General features: G+C 36.8%; 1 protein-coding gene across 1 annotated transcript in view; it reads left to right on the forward strand.

Annotated features, from left to right (window-relative positions):
- RNF17 (ring finger protein 17) overlaps positions 1 to 23,945 on the forward strand; it is a 52,978-nt gene extending 29,033 nt beyond the window's left edge. Inside the window, exons 20-36 of the mRNA XM_085309115.1 lie at positions 347 to 467; positions 1,196 to 1,313; positions 2,999 to 3,220; positions 4,127 to 4,277; positions 8,393 to 8,511; positions 9,266 to 9,356; positions 10,204 to 10,319; positions 10,642 to 10,952; positions 12,129 to 12,292; positions 13,177 to 13,296; positions 14,394 to 14,474; positions 15,290 to 15,415; positions 20,015 to 20,125; positions 21,868 to 22,024; positions 22,425 to 22,560; positions 23,275 to 23,464; positions 23,847 to 23,945. Coding sequence (XP_085165241.1) covers positions 347 to 467; positions 1,196 to 1,313; positions 2,999 to 3,220; positions 4,127 to 4,277; positions 8,393 to 8,511; positions 9,266 to 9,356; positions 10,204 to 10,319; positions 10,642 to 10,952; positions 12,129 to 12,292; positions 13,177 to 13,296; positions 14,394 to 14,474; positions 15,290 to 15,415; positions 20,015 to 20,125; positions 21,868 to 22,024; positions 22,425 to 22,560; positions 23,275 to 23,464; positions 23,847 to 23,945 — 2,433 coding nt within the window. The remainder of the gene's footprint in view (positions 1 to 346; positions 468 to 1,195; positions 1,314 to 2,998; positions 3,221 to 4,126; positions 4,278 to 8,392; positions 8,512 to 9,265; positions 9,357 to 10,203; positions 10,320 to 10,641; positions 10,953 to 12,128; positions 12,293 to 13,176; positions 13,297 to 14,393; positions 14,475 to 15,289; positions 15,416 to 20,014; positions 20,126 to 21,867; positions 22,025 to 22,424; positions 22,561 to 23,274; positions 23,465 to 23,846) is intronic.
- Positions 23,946 to 24,279: the final 334 nt, after the last annotated feature.

A 24,279-nucleotide genomic window follows, 5' to 3' on the forward strand; every position in this document is an offset into this window, starting at 1 on the left:
AATTTTCTGATAGAGTTAACTGTAGAACTGAGGTATCTGCATGTAGTCCTTCAGACCTGCACAGTGGTATAACTGTGCTAACTTTAGATGATTTGAGGAAAATATACAGGCTCAATATATAGTTCTTTCTATTTTAGCAAGAACGTAATATGAATTTGAGGTTCATGTCCTGCTGCAGGCTGTGAAGGGATCGTGTGGAGAACATCTTAAAAACGACTAATAACGTGGAAACAGAGGCAAAGGTCATGCTGTCTTGCTGTCCTGCACACAACAAAGGCTGTAATTTGGCTGTTAAGGGATGTTCTTGATATGTGAAAGTTGATACATAATTTGAATTATTCTTCAGGCAATCAGGAGCAAGCTGGCTTACATTGAACCTTACAAAGGAGCTAGTGAGTGGACCAGAGCAGCCAAGGAAAGGTTTGAAGAAATGACTGAAGATAAATTCATGCTGTGTTCAGTTGTTAGTAAGTTATCAAGAGTGTATCAGTCTTTATTTAAATATTCTTAAATTAATTCAGAAATAAAAATATGCACTTTCATATCTTAATGCATTTATTTGAAATTCTTACATTAATTCTTGTGACAGCCTGGAACGAGAGTATCCAAACACAAAGTAACCAGAGGAGACATAATAGATACAGCCTCTGGAAAAAAGAAACTGCATCTTCTGTTATGGGCCACACCAGTATTAATTGGTTTATTAAAACTGACTTGTTTCTAAGGGTGCTGATTGTCCTTAACTCTCTCTGACCTCATTGGGAGCTATGAATGTGACCACTGCTCTTAGAACATACCCAGAAAATGAAGTTCAGTAACACCCATGAGCCTTAGTAGGTTTTTTTCTCAATACCACTTAATGTGTAGGTGGATGTTCTTCTACAGTTGTGGAATGATGACCCATCTGATAAACAAAATTACATACAGTAGTTGGGTTTTTTTGTGCATATTTATTTATAGCATATAAACAAGATGTTCATATCATACTTACTCATGTCTTTTAAGTTAATGTTAAGGGTATGTGCAAAGTTAAGCCTCTAGATTATTGATATTCAGGATCAAATTATTTTACAAATAAGATGCAGTTTTAAAAAGTTCACCCTCTTCCTAACTGTTTACCTTGTCTCCAGAATCATTAACAGTCTTTTTACTAGCATTGCTTGGTGCTAATTATGTTTATATTCTTCATTCACAGAAATTTTGGAAAATAACTTTTTATCTGTTGAGCTATTTGACTCCTCTGCTGTTCCTGGAAGATGCCCTAGTATTAACTGTCAACTAGTTAAGGAAGACCTGGCATCCTTCATACCTGGGTAAATACGCTGTGCATTTTGTGTGAGTGTGTGTGTGTGTGAGTGTGTGTGTGTGTGTATGTATGTATGTATGTGTATATATACAGAGAGAGAATATATATATATAGAGAGAGAGAGAGAATACATATATATATATATATATATATATATATATATATATATATACACACATATATATATATATAATGTATTGTATTAAAGTACCAGAGAGACCAGGAGCTGTACTCATGAGCTAGGACACAGCTGAGCTGTGTGCTATACAGATACATCATTATAAGGACATCATTTAATGTACTAAAGCTTATTTTGTTGTGAGACAAATGAGTTAATGGCATGTAGAGCTGAAACTGTGAAGTATCTGGCACCGGAAGCAGACACGCTGCAACATGCTATGTTGGTATGGACTCTCCAGTACAAGAGAGACATGGAACTACTGGACAGAGTCCAGCTTAGGGCTACAAAGATGATAAGGAGACTGAGCATCTCTCATGTAAGGAAATGCTGCGAGAGCTGGGCCTTTTTAGCCTGGAGAAGGGAAGACTGAGGGAGAATCTCACCAATGTGTGTAAGTATCCAAAGGGAGGGTGTCGAGAGGATGGGGCCAGAGTCTTTTCAGGGGTGCCCAGCAACAGGACAAGAGGCAACAGGCACAAACTGAAACACAAGAAGTTCCATCTGAATATGAGGAAAAACCTCCGTGCTCTATCACTGAGGGTGATAGAGCACTGGAACAGGTTGCCCAGAGAGATTATGGAGATCTTCCTTCCTTTGAGATATTCAGATATCCTTCCTTTGAGAGATTCCAGAGCTGTCTGGTCAGGGTCCTGGGCAACACTGTCTAGGTGATCTTGCTTAAGCAGAAGAGTTGGACTAGGTGATCTCCAGAGGTCCTTCCTAACATCAGCTGTTCCGTGATTTTGTGAAATGGCCAGCAGTTAAACACACGCAAGCTGTCAGATTCAGTCTTGATCTACAGGAAACACCGATAGATTATTTTCAAGCTGTATATCCTCATATCTCTGGTTAGCCCAGTTCTTGATACTTGGTAGAATGGATTGATAGGTATTGGCCAACTCTTGATTGCTGCTGTGCTTTATTCTACCCAGTTCACACAATTTAAGCAAGTTCACATTAAAGTATTACTGTTACACTTCATTTTGTACTTTAACTAGGAAAGAAGTAGTTCTGGGATGTTGCATTGTATTTGTACCCATAACTTCAGGGAATGCTAGAAGGATAAATTGTCCACTGAATTAATGGTTGCTTCTGAAAGGAATATTAACATTATCTTGGAAGTAGAGTATTGCAGATTTCACTCAGAGGCAATACAGCTTTCCAGAAACTTGACACTAGTAATTTGATGGCTTCTAAGCTAGATAAGCAGTCATATTCGTATCAGTATCACTCTTTTGGCAGCCTGTATTACCTAATACTCTCATTTGACAGTAGAATATGCAAGGGTAGCTACTGGAGAAGAATAAAAATAAGTGACTATCACGAGCGCTTCAGATGCAGCATTTAAAAATGTTTTTGGCTTTTGATGGAGGGTTTTCTGCTTTTCTAAGTTCTTATTCTTCACTTTTTCCTTCTTCTATCATTCATTTTGGAATTGCAATCACAGAACTTTTTTTCACTTCAATTACATGTGTAAACTTTCAATCCTAATTGTTTGACACACCTTACAGATATATTGAAAGTACTGCTGTGGGGCCCAGTGAAATATGGGATACTCCTTTAGAAGAAGTTCCTGAAACACCAGAAAATTTAAATCCTGTAAACATGGAGCCCCTCGAGGAAGTGGATTTCAGATCGCTTTCTAAGAAAGAGCTACAAGTGAGAATTAGTCATGTTGTATCCCCTAGCAAAATTTTTATACAATGGCTGTCATCAGAAGGTTTACTGAAAAGGTACTTAACTTTAGAGAAGTTATTTGAATTTAAGGCACACTAACTACAAGTTGATGAAGAAATATGGTTAGAACAAACTATTCCAGGTGGCATTTGGCAGTGGGGCACTCTTGAATGCTGTTGAATTACATTGCTTTGAGGGAAGTATAGGAACAAAAGACAGGTTTGTACTAAGTTATGTTTAATCAAATATCTGTGATTCAGAATGAACTGTATGATCTAACTCCTGTTTCAAATAATTGTGATGTAATAAGGGAGCCTGGCAAATGCAATATTGTCTAGAAAGACTAAATCTTTCTGCTCGTTACTCTGTCCTCTCTATTCCTTTGTTTGGAATCTGACTGAATAATACCAGTATTTTAAGTCATAGAATTTCAGTCAATTTATTTMTTTTTCCATGATTCTAATATGCTGTTAGGAAAGCTTGAAAGCAACTTTTGAACATAATGTCAACCTTCCTTTGGTACTTGAAAGACAAACTTTAAGTAATACTGCCTACTGCTTGGAGACAAGTACCACTTTAGTGCAAGTTACTTGTTTTCTACCTGTTAATTCTCCCGTGGTACTTTGCATATACTGACCTGGAATGTGCTTAAATTAGTCATGGCACTAAATGAGGGTCACATTCTTCTCAAGTTGTGAAGAGAAAATAATCAAGAGTATATTGCTATACAGAAGGGTCAGAATTCTCAGATTAATTCAGCAATTCTGATTGGATTGCATCTGTTTTTAAGCTCCATTTCATGTGTTTCTAATGTGCCATAAGGAGAGGCTACAGTACTAGGTGTTTGTTAAACAGTTATTTAAAATTTTACTGTATGCTAGTTAAGCAGTAATTGATTAAAAAAACCTCTTTACTCATTGGGTAAGATCTTACTGTTGGAAAAGTGTATTTGTTGATGTTAGTTTACAGGAGAAGATGGCTACTATCTATGAAGAATCCCAGCCAGAGTCTGTGGAGTGGGAAACCAGTATGCATTGTGCTGTTTATGTACGTGATTGGAAACAGTGGCAAAGAGGTCAAATAAGCAGAATTGTCTCTGAAACAACTGCAGAGGTAAACATCATCATAAGAAGATTCATACTTATATTTCTAAAGTTTTTGAGGATTCATTGATAAATAATTGATAAATAATCTCACATCTTGAGTTCTTGTTTTTGTGTTACTGTTTTCTCAGACAGCCTTTTGCTTTTGTCTAGAGTTTATTTCCAGTTACGTTATACACTGCTGTAAGGAAGATACTTCCTGAGTTTCGATGAGACAGTAATTTAGCAGGGCACTTGATAGTTGAGGAAGGTTCATGAGATTGACTTCATGTGTGATTACAGTACACGGAGCAACATGGCACAGATTCCCAAGATACAGTTTGGCTCAGATTCCGGAAGCAATATGATCTTCAAGATGGCAGTTAGCCAAACCTAGTAATCCTTGATAAGAGATAGAGTTGGTTGAAGTAATTCCACCACCACATGAACATCTCTAAGTACGCTGTTCCTTGAACCGTAAACTGATACTGATGCACTGTGCCAAATACATGTAACACTCCATCCAGTGACTTTTCTCACAGTGCTGCTTTAAGCGTACWTTTTGTTGCACCCATTTAAAAAGAAAAAAAAGAAAAAAGCATCAGGAACATGCATTTTATGAGTAGATAACTACTTAACTCAAAAGTAAGAGTGGCTTTGTAGTCATATAGATAATCCAGGTCTTGATTACAATTAGTTCCCTCCAGCATCATCAGATTATGTCGCTGGATCTTACTAACTGAAAGCAAAAGAGAGACTTCCTGACATTTAGGTTTTGTAAAATCTTTGCCTTCCAAAACTAGGAGTTTTCAAACAACTGTTTTTCCACTTAAGTTGGAAAGGCTGGAATTACTTAAAATTACTGTATTATATATAACCTACAGTTCGTATTATAACAATCATTACATTATTAGTATATGAAATGCTGGAAAGGTGAGAAGAAGGAGTTGCCCTTTATGTGAGAGAGCAGCTGGAATGCACGGAGTGCTGTCTGGAGATGACCCAGCTGAGAGCATATCCATTATGATTGGAGGGCAGACCAGTGTGGGCAATGTTGTGGCAAGTGTCTGCAACAGGCTGCCTGATCAGGAAGAAGAGAAGCAGTAGATGAGGCCTTTTTGAGGCAACTAGAAGAAGCCTCATGTTCACAGACCCTAGTCCTCGTGGGGGATTTAAGCCATTTTGTTATCTGCTGGAAGGGCACATGCAATCCTAGAGGTTTATGGAGTCCATCGAGGATAACTTCATGACACAAGTGACTGAGGAGCCAATAAGAGATGTGCTTTGCTGGGCATTGTACTTACAAACAAGGAGGAACTGCTCAGGGATGTGAAGGCTGGAGGCAGCCTTGGCTGCAGGGAGCATGAGGTGCTGGAGCTCAGAATCCTGAGAGAAGCAGGAAAGGTGAAAAGCAAGATTGCAGCCATCAGCAGAGTCTGCAGGACAGCAGACTTTGGCCTATTTAGGAATGTACTTGGAAGAACCACAGGCGATAGAGTCCTGGAGGGAAGAGTAGTCCAGGAGACCTGCCTGATTTCTTAAGCATTACCTTCTTCAAGGTCAAGAACAGTCCATCCCCGTGTGCAGTAAATCAAGCAAAGGTGGCAGGAGGCCTGCAGGGATGAGAGAGTGCATGCTTAGCAAGTTTGCAGACAGTACAACACTTGGAGTGATTGATAGACCAGATRGGAGTGTTGCCATTCAGAGGGACCTTGACAAGCTGGAGAAAAGGGCTAACAGGAACATCATGAAGTTTAGCCCTGGGAAGTGCAAAGTCCTGCCCCTGGACCGGAATGATCTCATGCACCATTACAGGCTGGGGGGTGACTGGCTGCACAGCAGCTTCGCAGAAATGGACCTGGGGATTTTGGGGGTGAGCCAGCAATTTGTCTTGTAGCAAAGGAGGCCAACGTTAGGAGGAGTACTGCCAGCAGGGCAAGGGATGATTGTCCTCTACTCAGCCCTAGGTGAGACCACATCTGGAGCACTATGCCCAGTTTGGGGTTCACCAGCACGAGAGAGAACAGACATACACCGGAGCAAGTCCAGCAAAGGGCCATGAAGGTGATTAAGGGACGGGAGCACCTGTCGTAGCAAGAGAGGCTTAGAGCTGGGACTGTTTAGCCAGGAGAAGAGAAGGATCGGGGTGCATCTTGTCACTGTATAAATACCTGATGGGAAGGAGCAAAGAAAACAGAGTCAGACTGGTGCCTAGTGACAGGAGAATAGACAAAGGGGCACAAACTGAAATGCAAGAATCTGCATTTCAAGATTAAAAAAAAAAAAAAAAAAAAAAAAGCTTTGTTCCTGTAAAGTTGACTTAATGCTGGTAGTGAGTTGCTTAGTTGTAGACTTAACATTGTTGCCAATACTCAAAACCTGACTGAACACAACCCCGAGCAACTCTTACTGTAGCTGACCCTGTTTTTAGCAGGGAAGTTGGACTAGATACTCACCATCGTAGTTCTTCACAACCTCAGTGATTCTGTTCCTGTTTGACTGTGCTTAGATTTCTTTCCAGTCTTAAAGATTTGAAAGAGATTTTGTTGTTATTGATTGTATAGTTCAGAAAAGATCTAGTATAGTAATAGCAGTAATTCAGGCTAGGATATCTGTTACTGTTTAGGAAGTGGGAAACAAGCTATTCCAGCATTTCTGGGCTTGCAAATTTATTTGTACTAAGGTAACCAAAGGAGGAGAAAAGAAGTTTTCTTTTTCCAGGTAACAGTCTAGATACCTGCACACTCTTTGTAGGAGTGTGTATGCATCACCAAGAATTGCAGAAGATAGCGTTATTATTAAATCCAAATGCACACTCTGTAAATGGACATCAGCTCTTGTGCAGTCAGTTGTACATGTTGTCTGCTTGTCTGCTTGCTTTCTACATCCAGCTTCCCTTAGCATTTCCTTGTCTGTTGGACATAACCTTAGGAATTTTGTCATTTTGCTACCATCTGATTTCTTAGCGAAGCTTCATTATTTCCTTTGGGGTTTTTTTGTGTTTTTTTTTTTTAACTTTGTGCATAGTAAGCTAAGTCTTTACTGCGTTTCTTGCTATATTTTTGGTGGCCTGCCTTTTGAAACATTTCCCTGAGGATTTTACTTGAATTTATTTTTCCTTTTTTTCCCCCTTTTTTTAAAAAAAATTTATTCTTTCTGTGGGCAGCTTTTTGGGCAGGTACAGTTATTTTGCAGGCACTGGCATGTGTGTGGAGTGGAAGAGGAATTGTTCCCTAATTTGTAGTACCACCACCAGTAAAAATGTCTACTGAAGGATTTAGTGGGTTTTGGTATTGTTTTTTTCTTTTTTTTCCCTTTCCTAAGATTGTCATTATCTAGAAGTTAGAAGTCCAGATGCTTCTAACAGGGCTTTTGAGATCCCAAACATACTCGTCTTAATTATGTCTTTGTTTCAGTGAACAGTGGGCCCACGTTATTACCATTTCAGCTGCTCGCATCCTTGAGAAAAAGTAATGTTTGTAGATAACTTCAGTGTCATGATTGGGAGCAATATAAACATCAGTGCTAATCTTACCTGACTGAGAAGGGCTTGGATTCAGCTTTTCAGGCCAGCAGTTTTGCTGGTTCATTCTTCCTGTTGCACAAGAACCTACTCTACTGGATCAGACAAAAATCCATTAATCCCAGTATTCTCTTTTCAGTAGCATCTATCATAGATGCTTATGGGAGGTTTATAATAAATAAGGCAGATAAAGAGCAACTCTTCGGATGTACTTCCCCAGTTTCTAGCAATGAGAGTTGTGGGATTTCTCAGTTGAAGGCACAACAGTACTGTCATGTTTGGTAACCTGGCAGGCTTACTCTCTTTGACTGTTCAACCCCCTTTGAACACATTTGTGGGTTTCAGCCTCTCTGTATTGTGTTATCATCATTTGTGTTGTGTGAAGTACTTCAGTGCAGAGGTCAGTGGTAATCTGTGTGGCATTCCCTGATAATTTCACTTCATTGTGAATGCTGCTAATGTTTTTGTGTGTGTGTGTGTGTGTGTATATATATATATATATATGAGTGTATGTATATACACAGTATATATGTATATAAAATACATATGCATTGAATTAGCATTTATTGCAAATGATGTTAAGAGATTTTTTTCTGTTTCATTGTGTTTCTTCTCTGTAACAGGTTATGTTATATGATTCCGGAGCTGTAAAAACAGTGGATATCAGCTGTCTAAGAAAACTTGAGGAAAATATGAAGATAATGAGGACGTTAGCAATAGAATGTTGCTTGGTAGATATAAGGTAGCCTTTCCCTTACACTGAAATAGTAGTATCAGAAACCTAGTAATGACAAAACTTAATATTGTCTTGGTTTTAGCACTGATGACCTGGGATCTGGATATCGTTTGCTTTTTATATAAAGAAAAAACTGTGTGGCAGCTGTTGTTTGTTGTAAAGGCTTTTACCTAGGGTTATGCTACATACTAGTAAAGCACAAAATCTGATGCAGAAAGAAAAAAACTTGCATAGGATGAATTAAAACACTGGACAGATAGCATAGGATTTCCTGATTTCCCTGAATGCTTTTTTCTTTAGCACAGAATTTAAGATGAGTTAGATCTCATTAAAGTGTACAGGTTTCTCTTTTCCAAACTACAGAAACAAGAAGCAAACTGTTCTATTTGTGTGCTGTCCATACTGGAAAGAAAACAATCATGAATGAATACAGAATACCCAATTTGCAGATGAACTGTGGTTTTCCCAGGTTCTTTTAAAACTTGCTTCTGATTCTCTCAGATTGTGAAAGTTTGTTTTCTTATTTTTGAGTTCTTCTGTCATACCAATCCAAAGCCAAATAACCATTTCTTTTTACTGTTAACTGTAATACAAATTGTCTTTTTTTTTGTATTTTTTGCAATACAAGCACTTTCAAAACATTGGAGGCTTGGTAGAAGGCTCTACCTTCTACCTTGGAAGAAGGGTAGAATGCTTAGAAGATGGTCATTAAAGCAAACTTCTCTTCTATTAAAGGAAATTTTAATCTGTTTCCTGCCAGACCAACAGGTGGAAGCATGCAGTGGACAGCAACTGTATGTGAATGTGTATCCTATTACCTAACTGGGGCACAAGCGAAAATAATTATACAGGTTTGTAATTCAAAGCAGCAGTATTCATGAAATTTGTATTAAATTGTTTATTCATTAATTTAATTTTGCAAAACACTTTTACTCTTAATATGAATGGAACTTTAGATTGCTGTTCACTATAAAGGAAAAGATGCTTTTTTTTTCCTGTGTAATTGTTGTTACTAGAGCATTAGAGCAATTTGGCTGCACAGTGTAAAAAGAAAATCTTACATATACTTAGTTACTGAGGTATAATTTTAAAATATTTGGGTTCATTGGGCACTGATATCTCTTACGGACAGATAAGTTTTTCAGCAAAATGCCGATGTTCTTGATGAGAATAACTTCAGCAGCTGCTGTTGTAGTTTTCAAGCCTCAGAAACTGAAATACCAGGTCACTTTTAGGTCCAATACTGTATGAACGTCATTTATGTTAGACTTCTTCCATCAGTAAAAAAAAAATAATTATTATTTGTTCAGTGTTTGTTTGTAGCTGCCACTGAGGTTTTTACAGTGTATCTGGAAATAAAAGCACTGAGCAAGGTTATCTATGGGTAGATTTAATGTTCCTGGTAGAGAAAAACAAGTATTTGGCAGTTTGTTCAAGAAAATAGCTGAGGGAAGAAGCAAGGTTCTGCTCTGCTTTTTGAGTGGTGGTGGTTTTTTTTTCTTCGTATATCTAACCGACTGTTCTAAATATGATAGAAGCTATAATACAAATAAAGTTTACATTTCCTGTTCTGGCATCAGTTGCTTGACAGAGTCTGATCTATAGTCAGTACAAATTAAATGTATAATACATCTGTAGCTTTTAGAAAATGCATATTGCAAGATGTTGTATGACACTTTTTTTTTTTTTTCAAACCAGGAAAGTGATGTGGCTTGTCCGTTGCCTGTGAAAATTCTTTGCAAAGATGAAGCAGGACAATTTATTGATATTTCAGAACACCTTATTAAAAAGGGTTTGGCTTTTAGAAACAGAAGGTTCGGACACTTTTATGTTCTTTCAGACTCGGGTTCAAATTGTGGTAAGCTAATAAGTACAATGAAAACTTGAGTTGTCCTCTACAACGTAAATAGAAACAAAACACCATTTTAAGTGGACTTAGGTGAGGAAAATACTGTTAACTGTATCCATTGCATATTTCAGTTATTTAAGTCAGTGGATGAGATTCTGACAATATTTTTAACAAGCGTTTGCTATCTCTGTGGTTTGTTGGGGTTTTTTTTGTTATTACTTTATTCTTTTCACTTTTCAAGTTGTTCATCTTTTGATATGTTGATGTGATTTGATTGAATCTACTAGAACTGATAAAGCCGATGCAGCTGGCTCAATCTCCAAGGAACATCTTGAAGTACATTTAGAACAAGAGAACTCACAATTAGATGGTTGTAATTCAGAAACTACATGTGCAGTAAACAGTGCTGCTGCTCCAGAGAAAGACATCACTCTTTCTGAGAGAGAACATAAATCAAATCAGACAGAGGAGCCACTGCTTCAGTCAGGAGTGGATGAAGTGTATAAACCTCCTGTTATACCTGAAACAAAAATTTTTCAAGCTGTAGTAAGCTGTGTTGGACACGATGGGACTATTTATGTGATACCAGTATCATTAGGTAAGATTACATAGAAGGAAATGTATCTGTGTTTATGAATCCAACAGCTGCGGTAATGTCAGAACGTTTTTCTGCCAGTTTCCTGTTTGGAATTGCTGTTCTTTAGATACGATGAGTACTCATGCGTGTGTGTATGCATGTGCATACATTTTATCTACTTACTTCTGTCTAACTATGTAGAAATTCAACAACTTTGGGGGAAAAAAAATCCAAATCCCTGTAAGGCAGTGCCTTGCATTTAAAAAGATCAGAATAAACTGTTCTGTCCATCCATCCCCAACAATAAATTAGAAAATGCAAAACACTCAGACAAGCAAGTTACTTACCTTGTTTCTCTAGGCAATATTGTGTAAAGCAGCAAGTGCTTTATTTTGTAATGTTGAGATTGTGATACATTTTACTTCTAATAATCATACATCTTACGCGTTGTTGAAAACTCAGTTGATTCTCAAGTATCACTGTTTTTTTAAGTGTCTTCAGTGTAAGCTCAATGCCCAGTTTTCTTCTTTAGTGTAATAGATTTTGTATCTTGGCATATTTTCTATTTCAAAATGCTTGAAAGTAGTACAGTTTTACCTAACAGATGCTGTATCTTCTGAACCCTGTTAGTACATTGTGCTGCAGAAAAATATATTGGTATGAAAACAATCTTTTTTTCACTCTACTGTACAAATACATCTAACTACTAAGTTGTGTCATAAAGATTTGGAAAAAAAGTACAGTAATTCCTCCCACTGAAGACTATGTTGTTCTTGTAGTAGTTGCTGTAAACTAAAATTAGAAGAGAGTCTTTTGGAGACCTGTCTTGTATGTCTCATGGCCTCCTGCTGCTGCTTTGGGGAATCTGTTGTCTTGTTGATGGCTGCTGCTATCATTACTACTGTCAAAGTAGCAACTGCAAAACTTAGAATCTTGTTTTCTGAGATTTCAAATCCAGAATTACTGATGGCTTTACTATTGCAAATACACTTAAATCTTGTTTAAGTAGTAAGTTACCTACTAGTCTTAGAAGTTGAACAAACCTTATGTATCAGTGTTGAGAAACATTTTTGGAGTGGCACAGGTAGTTTATAGTGTCTTCATCTGAATCTGCTATTCTCCAGTTGATTAAAATAAGTTGCACTAACGCATTTTAGACCATTTTGAAATTAGCATTTGGAAAACTTTTTCTTTCAGTAAATGAACTAAACAAATTGATGAGTGAAATACAGTGTAACTTCAAATGCCTTGGTCTTCTGGAACCCTACTGTTGGAAAAAGGGAGAGGCTTGTGTTATCAGAGGGTCAGATACCATGTGGTATCGAGGTAAAGTTACAGAACTTGGTGGTGGTACTCTCCAGGTAAGTTTGATTATGTATCTCTCATATGTGTGTGTGTGAGAGAGTGTGCATGCATGCGTGTACCTGTACATGTTTTTTTGATGATGTTTGGTTTTGTTTTAAACCTATGATTGCTCCTTTTTTCATTTGGGTGACTTGGCTGTCCAGATACTTAATCTGCTTAAAGTTGTAATCATTTTCCATTCTGATTTTTCCATTTATTTTAAAGGTGAATTGTCTGCCTATTTCATTTGTCACAATTTTGCTATAATTACTCTGGATGACAAAGGATCCTAAATAAAAAAGAAAACATCCTTGGTCATCTCTAAGTAATCCCTTCCCTTTAAAAGAAAAAAGAAAGAAAAAAAAGACTAAATACTTTGATTGTGATCATATGCAGAATACCTTGAAAGCATTTTTGTTTAGCTTTCCCCACCACCACCACCCCCAAGTAGTCATTATCTGTTTAAGATCTTCCTGCTGCTCAGATACACAACAACTTTTTCTTATTAGCAGTTAGTCTTACCTAGTTTCTTGAAGTCTAGTTATGCTCTTTGAATATAAGTTTCTAAGTCTGATACTTCCCTTGTTCATAAAATTAGTATATCTTTCAGATATCAGTATTAAACTACTGTAGCTTATTGCACGTAAGGTAGGATCAAATTTAGAGACTGGCCTTCTAAGCCTTCTAATCCATATCAATTCTTTAATTCCTTCCTTATTTCTGCTTTGTCACATCTTATATATATCAGCAAGCTGTTTTATTTCTCCAGAAATTCATTTCTGTAAGTGAACCATTCCTGTGATAAACTTGGTTAAATATATATATGTGTGTGTGTGTGTGTGTGTGTGTGTGTGTGTGTGTATATATTGGAATTATTTCGAGAAACATCTTTTTCATATAGGTGCAGTACGTAGACTGTGGTTCCATTGAGAAGATCCCCCAGTGTCATCTGTATCCAACTGCCTTATATACTGATATTCCTCCATTTTGTATACCATGTCAGCTCTACAACACTGTGCCAGTGAGTAATGCGAAACTTAGACTTGGACTTTCTAGCAGTATTCAGATTGATACATTGTTTAATCATATAAAGGTTGAGAGTTATTTGTGGGTGTTTCTGGTATTTTTGCTTGTGTTAGCAGATGAATCTGTGAGAACTCAGACAATAGCTGGCCAGGATCATTTCAGCCAGACAGTCTTTAGGCAGAAGGGGCCAGAGTGCTTTATGAAGTGACTGTGTTTCAAAAACTGCTGTCATTGGGAAGGACTCCTTGGGAATTAAATCTTTGTGAGGAGAACACAGCACTATCTGGCCAGACGGTATTCTGAAGTGACTGTTCACTTTACAGTAGCAGCAGCAGCAGGTGTGGCCTGTGTTTCTTAATACAGAATGGCCAGAAAATGTAAACCTTGATGTCCTGCAGAAGTATGTGTATCATTCAGAACTCCAGCTATGCAAGAAACAATCTGTTGTGCTAAAGTAATAACACATGAATTGTTTTAGAGTATGTTGCTAGTCTAAGTAAGTAGTTGATACCTAAGTAGCATTTTCACATTTTATCACATCTTACCTTTAAAAAATGACAGTTCAAATTTGAGTAATTTAACAAAACAACTGGATTAGTTTAAGGAAAACGTTTTTGTTGCTATAAACAATTAAATTGATACGTTAAGAAAGATAGGATTCTGGGCCTACAGATTGGGAGACAAATATTGATTGCAAGGTAAATTTTAAGCATTGTGTGTTTTCTGTTATCTGTTATCTTCAAGCATAATTCTGTATGTTTGGGCTATGTTTAATGTAATTGTACATAGTTTAATGATTATGTATATAGTAGTGGTTAGACTCAGTAAGCAGCACCTCTTAATGATTTCAAGATTTAAAAATTGCTGGTCAGCTTTGTCAAACAGTAAAATCCAGTGTGGTCAGCTTTGTCAAACAGTAAAATCCAGTGTACCAACATGTTTGTTGTAGAAAATCAAATTAATGATGTGTTTTCATTGTTAAATTTTTCAGTGATAAACACACATTTTCATCTTACTGTTTTAGGAATAATAGAATATTCCTTGTTAGCATCTTACTGTTTTGGGGATTTGTCTTTTCCTTTCACTGAACAGATTGGAAATTTTTGGCAGCAGGATGCAATTGATCTCCTTCAAGAACTACTTACAGATGAAAAGGTTGAAGTACATGTTCAGGTAGCTTCATTCATTCATAGATGAGGATTGAGGCTTACTGTTTTACCTTTTTTTATATTTTTTTAACTTACATTATAAATACTAGATCAAGTAGCATAACAATAAATACATGTCTTGGACAAAAATAATTTGGTCCTCAATCTTTATACTGTCTTTGAGGGGGAAGGGTAATAAAAGGCTAAAGTTTTTTCTCCCATGATTTTACCTTTGTAAAAATACCAGGCCTTAGATGTCTTCTTTAAACATATTAAAGCTTTTTGCTTTGTTTGTATTCCATGCCACTGAATTGGCCAGTTTGCATTCTACAAACCATGTAACCTACCAACATTAGAAATTCTTCTGAATCCAAYTGTAACTGAACAAAATTGGATGAAAATAAGTATGGACATGCTTAAATGAGATATTTTATGTTTTCCTATAGCATTATATGTTATCTCCTGAAAAACTTACGATTTCAGGTAATGTAGTTTGTAATGATAAATTGTGAAAGAAGAGGGTTTATCTTTGAGCAAGCGTGAGAGAATGTTTCAGTGTTAGACTGGGTAGTCAGTGTGGCTATTCCAGCAATACATGCAGTCATACTCTGTTTCTGTCATACTCTTAATAGCCATTCTTACTGATTTTGTGTCCTTGATGGTACTTATAAGTATCTACAGTTAATGATACCTGTGGGTACTGTTTACACTAAACAATGTAGTACTATATCTATAGTTCTGGTGCTGATAGGAACCACAGGTTTGAACTTTGTGGCCGCTGTTTTTAAAGCCTCAGTCACACTTTTATGTTATAATCTTTTTTTTGTCTTGTGTAAGTAGGAACTACCAGAAAATCCATGGGGCAAATTGTCCATCAGCCTGTATATTGATGGAATGTCACTTTCTTCCCTCATGGCATGCCAAAAGTACTGCCTTGTTGAAGTTTGTCAGGACATGTCAAAGCTGGTGAGTGTTTTTTTTTTCCTTTTGCTATTGTAATTATTTTGAAATTAAAAAGCATACTCAATTGCTTGTTGTGACTCTTGTTTTTTCTTTTTGTAATAGTTTTTTTTATTATTATTATTTCTATACAGTTTCGCAACATAAATAGCAGTAAGACTAAATAATACAGCTCTCTAGCATAAAAAGTATACAAACAACATGTTGCTAAAACTGTATGGAATGGTGAGTTGCCAAGAGTTTGTTTTCGAACTCCTTTCTGAAAGCAGATTTTTGTCTGCACTTCTGCTTAAAGTGTAATTAGTTCTTGTGCTCATCTGAATCTTACTTTAAAAAGGATATTAATATGGTAGTATTTTTATCATTTTGAACAGATTAGCAGTTAATGTCAGAAGAGCATTTAAACACAAATTATTGGAAAGCCTGTTTTTCTCGTCTTTAGTAGGGTGTTACTATTTCTTTCAGACCTAGCTCATTCAGATCAAGTACCCTTCTTAAATTTCATCTGGATAATACCTCTCTGGGCTCAGTTGTAGAGGCTAAACAGTAAGCCTTATAATCTAGCCGTTATTCTACGTTGACTAAAGGAGGTGGTTGTTACAAAAAGCATAGTCACTAAATATTTTACTATTTTAGAGTTCTGTGGCGTTATTTCATTACTTCAGATCTGTGGTTTTATGTAAATGACTCGGTAAGTGCTGTTGTTCCATCCTTTTAGGTGTTGTAGTTCTGTTAATAGGGACACTAAGCTCCTTGTACAGATCCGCTACGCTGTTGCCTTGCTGCGAATATGTTCCTCTCTTTGACATACCCTTCTGTTGAACTGCATAGGTCAGTTTAGGAGCTAGTAACACTACAATCTTCAGTCTTTGCTATGGTATGTTAATCCTAGCTCCATCACCATGCAAAAAGCTCCTTAATAGGCAGCAGGATATTGGAGAACCCTGAACCTCAAGGGTTCTGGATGAGCCTACAACAGTGGATATGTGTTCTCAGAACACACATATTTACACAAGATCATCACACTCTGGGTTTTTTTGTTTGAATTGTTTTGAGGGGATGGAGATTTTGCCAGGGCTGGGGTGGTGGGGGGAAGATGTTCTTATGCAATTTTGAGTCAGAACCAGGTAGCCCTAGGCTTTCTTGTGCTCACATATTAAGGCATAGGGGACCTGCTTCGTTTGACAGGTAAAGGCTTGATTTGCTTGTTCTTAGCTCAGGCTTAACTAACAAAAGATTTTTCTCACAGATACTTAAAAGTACCTTTCCTATAGCAGTTGACTGCAAGCTGTTTCCGTCAACCCATCTGAACCAAAATCGATTCAAAATTCCTTATGTAGACTGCTACTGTCTTTAACTGAATTCCAGATAAACCCCTTTACTGTGAGATACTTAAACTTACAGAGTTTAAGCTTTGTTCTTTCTTAAGTTAATTAATCTAAATAAATGTTGAACATCGTTGCTGTATCTTTGAATAAATGGCCAGACTTTTCTCAGTTCACCCTTGAGATGACAGGGATCTTTTTTCTGTTGTTGTTGTTTTGAGTTTTTTTTTGGGGGGGGGGGGGGGAGGGAAGGTTTCGACTAGTCAGTCAGGTATATAAGCCAACTACATTCAGCCATCATCTGTCTGCCTTCTAAATGAATTACACCAAAGACAGTGCTGAGAAGACTTTGATATTACTGATTTGTCAATCTGAATGCTTCCAGCATCACCAGGAGCTGTTCCATGTTGTCATAAATTACAAGGAGAGATCAGTGTTACTTCAGGCAGAGAGAAAAATCTTTTAGTCCAGTGTTGAGAATCAGGCAGAAGCAGCAGCAGCATAAAAAGGGTAGATTTCTCAGGCACTGATACTGTAACGATTTGTGTGGATTTCCATCCTAAATGAGTGAGCATATAGTGCTGTTGATAATGCTCTACAACATGCATCATTACAAATTCCAGCACTGAGATTTCTATAAAGTTTGACACTTAAACTGCATGAAGGCTGACTTTTCTTGTCCCTGTTCTCTGTTTTTCAGGAGGTAATTAATTTCCTCTAAAAACAATGATCTGTTGATCTAACTAAAAGACCTGCCAGATACCATAAGATGTTTTCTGTCAGGAATGCAACAAGACAGGTCTGAAAGGAATTGAAAAGTCAAGTGATTGTGAACAGATGTTAAAGGCCAGCTGTGCAGGTCTTAAGTCCCACCATCTCTGGCATCAAGAAGGCATGCTGTGTCACTGATGTTTGCAGCAAGACTAGTGGAAAAGCCTTCTGCAAACTCCTAAAAGGCATTTATGCTTTTGTTTTGGTAATATGAGAGTAAAGTCTAGATACCCTGCCCTTTTCAGGGAAATAGAGTATTTGAGATTTGCCAGATTATCACTTCAGACTACATGATTTTAAAGATGCTGTTAAATGCCTCACATTGCTGGGTAAGGTCAAGCAGGCTGTTCATAACCAAAGTTTTTTTTATGTGGTATAGAATACAACATAACACACTTGCAGTGAAGCCTACCATTTACTTTGAATTCAATTTTTATTGCTGCAAGGCAAGAGTGTTAAATCTCCTGAGTTGCCTTACTAGATATATGGAATTTTGCAGTGTGTAAATTGCTGCATGATTTCTGCTGTGCCTTTCCAAACATAAGAGCAATTCATATAAGCCATTTTTATATTTTTAAATACTATATACAAAGGCAGAAAGAATGAAGGACAGCGGTTTGAAATAGGGGACTCTTAAACATGTCTTGGTGGACATCCTTACAGTATTGCTGTCTGAAATTGGACTGTCTATGCTGAAGTGTGGTAGATCTAACAGTAACTAATCATCTACTCGCAATAAGAAAAGGTTCCTAATGATAGCAGCAAAAATACTAATGCAGTTCGTTCTTTCAAAAACATGCAGAAGAGCTCATGGAGATAGATATCCACCTGCACTACCTGCAGTGCGCAGTTAGAACGAAGCTGAAATTTCAGTTGATTGTTTGCAGCCGGTTGTAATAGGATTGTCTGTCACAGTTTCTCTGGCTGTTTTGCAGAATTCTGCTGTTTAGTTTCCTGTATGTATCTACAATACAACCAAGCAAGGGGCTCTTCAGACATCCTTCCTTTACTAGTACGTCATTTAGCAAGACTTTCTTTCTCTCTTACGAGAAAATACTTTTGCTGGAAAAAATAGTTTTCCTGTTAAGACTGAAATACCTAAAAGTTCTTGTATTCTGTTCTGTGTCAGCTGCTACAGAAAATACAAGTCGGGCTTTGTTGCTTTGTTTTGCAGTTATGTTTCTGATTGCTTCCATGTTTGTTCTGGATCAAGTTTTTGATGTAGTGAAGTCTGTTCATTAAATAGATACATAAAGACATATTTATTTTAGAGAAATTGGTACCTTTTATTATGTATTGTATTAAGGTACCAGAGAGACTCAGAGCTGTACTCATGAGCTAGGACCTGGCTGAGCTCTGTGCTCTAAAGACACATCATTATAAGGACATTATTTAATGCACTAAAACTTACTTTGTTGTGAACCAAATGGGTTAATGGCATGTAGAACTGAAACTGAAGTATCTGGCACTAGAGGCAGACACACTGCAGTGTGCCATGTTGGTATGGGCTCCTACGTACAAGAGAGACATGGAACTACTRGAGAGTCCAGCGTAGGACTATGAAAATGATAAGGAGACTGAGCATCTCTCATGTAAGGAGATGCTGCGAGAGCTGGGCCTTTTTAGCCTGGAGAAGACTGAGAGGGGATTTTATCAATGTATACAAATACCTTAAGAGAGAGCGTCAAGAGGATGGGGCCAGTCTTTTCAGGGGTGCCCAGCAGCAGGACAAGAGGGAACAGGCACAAACTGAAACACAAGAAGTTCCACCTGCATATGAGGAAGAACTTTTTTACTTATGAGGGTAATAGAGCACTGGCACAGGTTGCCCATAGAGGTTGTGGAGTCTCCTTCCTTGGAAATATTCAAGGCCCACCTGGATGCAACCCTGTCTAACATGCTGTAGGTGACCCTGCTTGTGCAGGTGGTTGGACTAGATGATCTCCAGAGGTCCCTTCCAACCTCAGCCATTCTGTGATTTTTGTGGTTGGTGAAGCAATACCTATCTGTACTTCGCAAAATCTACTACATTTTAAAAGGAGTGATAATTCTTCTGGCAAAGGAGTTAAATTACTCTGTCTTTCACCAAAGAGAGAACTTTTTCTCTGGCAAGCTGCAGGAACATGGAGCATTTGGGTTAATCTGTGCCATTTAATTGCTTTTGCTTCCGTTTTTCTTTCTAAGTATTCTAAGCTTTCTTTCCAAGTATCTCTTTAAAGGGAATAAATACTTCAGCCATTTTTGGCAAACAAGTTATCACGTCAGCACATTAGGACCATTTCTGAAATTATCTTCATTAAATTTTAGAAATGTGTATTAAATAGTTCTATTCCTTTTATCTAAAACTTTTTTTTGAAAAACAATCCAAAGATAAATTGATAAATACATTTTTCTGTTGAGGACACGTTGTTTACATTATTAGATAATTCCTCTCATCAGAAGTCATTAAAAGGACAGTTTGTAGTTTATTACTAAATGTGAACATTGACTAAAGTCTGTCGTGGTCTAGGAATTACTTAAAGGAGATGTTCCTGTTTTGCCTCCATACACGTTGCCATCTCTACCTGTTCCAGGAGATACCTTTCCTGTCAGAGTTACCCATCTTGTGTCCCCTAAAGAGGTATGTTTCATAAATGTCTCATAGATACTGTAGACAAGCATGTTGCAGTCTCATCAGGCTAATGAACAAGAAATTATGGTTAATGATTGTAGACATACAAAGAAGTATCACTGAGGTTGCACGATGCTATTTATTTATTGATACTGATTTTTGTGTAGTACAGCTGTTCCTTAAACTGTTATTTGAAATACTCTCATTTGTATTACTTTCCTGAAAGCAGAGAAATTAATACTGCACATTTCTCTAAAAATTGAATTCTTGGAATCACGTCTAATTTTTCAGACGTATTTATTCATCTTGTGTGATTAGACAATAGGTCACTGGATTTTTACTTGAGGGAATAGCGATGTTTTTCTCTTCTGTATCCTCCAAAAACTAAATTACCTGAATATACATAAAATATTAACATTTTCTGGCTGTTATAATTGAGTTATTTGTCTTTGGTCAGGGATTCAGCATTGATTTTGTGCAAACCCAAATAGCTGCCCTCTAGTTGCCTCCTAGACAAAAGGCTGAATGTAATACTGATTGATTAGTAAGATTCTTATGCAGACTTTGGTTGTTGAATCAAATCTGAAAGCAGAAAGCAGTAAGAAGCTGATAGTGTCACAAAAAGATCTTAGATTTAAGTGGTTTGACTTACATTGAACTACTTGATAGTGTTCCCCCTCCCCCCGGTAAAAGCATTAACCACGTAATTGGTTTTATGGTACTCAAATTAATGTTAGACCACAACACTGAATTTAAAACAATCACTTAACCGCACTTACTTCCTTAAAGAAATACATATATCTCCAAAAACAATGTGCACTGAACATACTCATCTGTTTTGATGAAGTACAAGACAAAGTGTGTGTTCGCCTTAGTTAAGGACTTTTCTTTGATTGCCTGTTCTGTTTCCTTTCTTACTGGGAAAGTGTTATAGTCCAACATTTTGACTTCATTTTATGTAAGAGATCAGAACTGTTTTGCTTTTGATCAGGATAAATGCTGTGAAATGTTAGATCTTGCTTTTGATTCCTGTAGATTTAAGTAGCATTTGCATGATGGAATTGTGGCTTGATAAATACTATATAAATTAGAAAATTAATCTTATTTACTGCTGGTGAATCATGATTGTAATTTAAAAAAGAATCTACTCAGTAATTTTTTGGCCTGTTAATAGAATATCATATATATTCTGAAATGGCTCTGTAAAAAACACAAAGACTTCAGTTAGAAAATCTCTTCAGGTAGGTAAGTTAAAAATCTGCGTATTTTTATATATGTTGCTTAAACTTTCATTTTCTTGACTTACTACATTATACTGAGGACCAAGTCATGAACTTGGTGAATGGAACATCAATAAGTTTTGTTTCTTCTGTGATTAATTTTAAAATTAATCTTTGGGTTTGCCATTATGAAGCATGAATATTTACCAGGTAGTGTGAGGGAGGAATCCTGATTAGACACAACTCTATATCCTATATGGATATGCTCTCTAATATGTATGTTTCTTGCATTTTTACTTTTTAACTTTAGGAGATGTGGTATTCTAGTGACCTCCTCCTATTTTGGAAAGAATTTTGTTGTAAATACGAAGTTATTCAGAATAGGTTAAGGAAAGAAGAAATAAGGGAGAGAGGCCATGCTGAATCTTTCCAAGATGGGAACAAGTATCCTTCTAATAATCTTTGATCACTGAAATTTGAAAATAACGAGTCTGTAAAAATTTTTAATATGAGAACTTTTTCTCTGAATAGGTATATATTTGCCTTGATCCTTCCGAGAGCCTTAAAATGCAGCCCAACACAGAGGGAGATACCAACGGCAACTCTGCATTGGAGAGCCTTGATGAAGCCCTGAAGTGGTGCAATAAAAATGTGGCTTCTCTTCCTCCTTTAACAAACTTCAGAACAGGTATATTAGTGTTTTTATTTTCCCTGTTGTTTCATGTGGCTGTACAAAAGGCTGAAATTATTTCTGAGGAATAGAAATAATTACGTTTCTATACACCTTTAAATAAATCTCACTTGGAGAGTAAGAAATAATCCCACTATTCTTATATGTTCTTACTTTTTGTGAAATGGAGACTTCTGTCCATTCATGGTTGCCGTATGAAGTGTAAAAGCTTGACTTAAATTGCATAGTGATGATTGTGAATTGGAGCGCAGAGAGAATTGGGAGGATGTGTAGGAAAAAAATAACAATATGAAGTAGAGAAAGAGGAAAAAGTTGAAAATACCAGTCATGCAATAGAAATGATTCTAAAGTTCAGTTAGTTTGCACTTCATTTTGAGGGTTTTTTTTCTTTTTACAGAAATGCCTTGCCTTGTTGAATATAATGATGGTTTATGGTACAGAGCAAAGCTCCTTACTGTTAAAGAATTTGACCCTGTTAAGGTCCTGATTCAGTTTGTTGACTATGGTAATTTTTCAGTTGTCCCTGCCAGCAGGTAAATATATGAATATTTTATGATTTTTTTTCTGTTGCAGCTCTTTGACTTTGTATGAATACTACTTAATTGTATAAACTTGCTGTAGAGATCATTGAAGTATCTACAGGTCCTTGCTTAACATGAGGCAAAATGGGGATTTGAACTGACTACTTGCTTCCCAAACTACTAGGGTTCTGGAAAGAGGCTTTGTTTTTTTTCAGGATTGCACTTCCTGCTCTACTTCTGCCTCTTGCTTCTTGGATGGARAGAGTGTTAAGTGGGAGATAATATAAAACTAATACCTATTTTCAGTAACTTGACTAGAACACTTAGAGGAATGAACACTTCTGATTGCAAAGGTCCCTGTCATTTTCCAGACAGGCCAGTTTTGGAGCCTGCATTGTGTCCCCTTGTTATCTTGTGTGACTTGCTTTTTGCATTCCTTGCTCAAATCTAGCAGTCRCTGTAATAGGGAGCTGGTGTGCCTGACAATCTGAGGATTCTCTCTGATTCTTGTCTGCCTCTTGAGTGTTACTATGCTGAATTCCTCTGGAAAGCCTAGTCCTGACTGAATTATTCAGTATGATACCAGCAAGTTTTTGCAGAGCAGTTACTCTGATTGCAGTTTCTAGACCTTTACTTAACTGCATTAATCATTAAGCTATCTTTCTGTCCTTAAAAACCATTCAGCTTGACAAATAGTTACAGGTAAATGTTTTCATTCTGTTTTAGATTGCGTCAGATACCTTCTCATCTGCTGCATTATCCTGTTCAGGCAGTACGAGCTCTGCTGGCTGGCTTTAGACCTCCTGTGTATGATAAAAACAAGAAGAGAATTCCTTACTGCCCAGAATGGAGCATGGAAGCATTGTGGGCTATGATGGAGTGCGTTGAAGGAAAACAACTCTCTGCTTCCATACTTGTGAGAAACTTTTCTTCTTTCCTTTAGCTCTTACTTGGCTTAAAATTCTTATTAGCAGTCTTAGTATAATTTCTGTGTATTTGTTTTACTGTGAATTCTATTAATTTAAAGAAAAAAAAGTGAACCTTTTACAGTGAAGGTACCACTGATGAAGAGAGGAAATTATGTGGCTGCTTTCTTAATCCACGATTGGAAACTTTGTGAGCATTCCTGTTATTCAAAGACTATTTCTCTTTGTAGTAAAAGGAACTGGTTTTATGTTCACAGTTCCATTTGGGCTGAGAATATAGCTGGTAGAGTGAATGTTATTAATAATCAGCTTTTGAGATTTGAACCTGGTTTTGTCATGCTACTTAAAACTCTGTCAACTCCTGGTTTTCAGGCTGTTTCACCAGAGGTCACTATTTCTTTGTATGAAGATGACCACAACCTAGTTCATATGAAACTGATAGAAATGGGATTTGCAGATTTGGATGAGTAATGTGTAAGTACAGTGAGTAAGAACTACAAATTCATAGCATTATGAAGGGTATTATTTCAGAAGTTTTAAGGAAAGGACTAAATTGTCACTATGATACAAATTTACCACAAATAGAAGTGTTTACTGATGCAGGTTTTTCTGTTTTGTTTAGATTTAGGTAAGCTTCCAGCTTTTAAAATGAGTTTAAATATTGAGATGGGAAAAAAAAAACACTAAAGGATAAATATTAAAATAGTAGATTTTTTTAACCATGATCCTTGCTCTGTACACTTCCTCATTCCAAAAAGCTGTTACTCTCTGCAGAGTGTTTTTTTTTTGTTTTTTTTTTATTGCA

Source organism: Rhea americana, unplaced genomic scaffold (genome assembly GCF_003343005.1).
Source record: "Rhea americana isolate MKP2758 unplaced genomic scaffold, rheAme1 scaffold_29, whole genome shotgun sequence".
Classification (NCBI taxonomy): Eukaryota; Metazoa; Chordata; class Aves; order Rheiformes; family Rheidae; genus Rhea; species Rhea americana.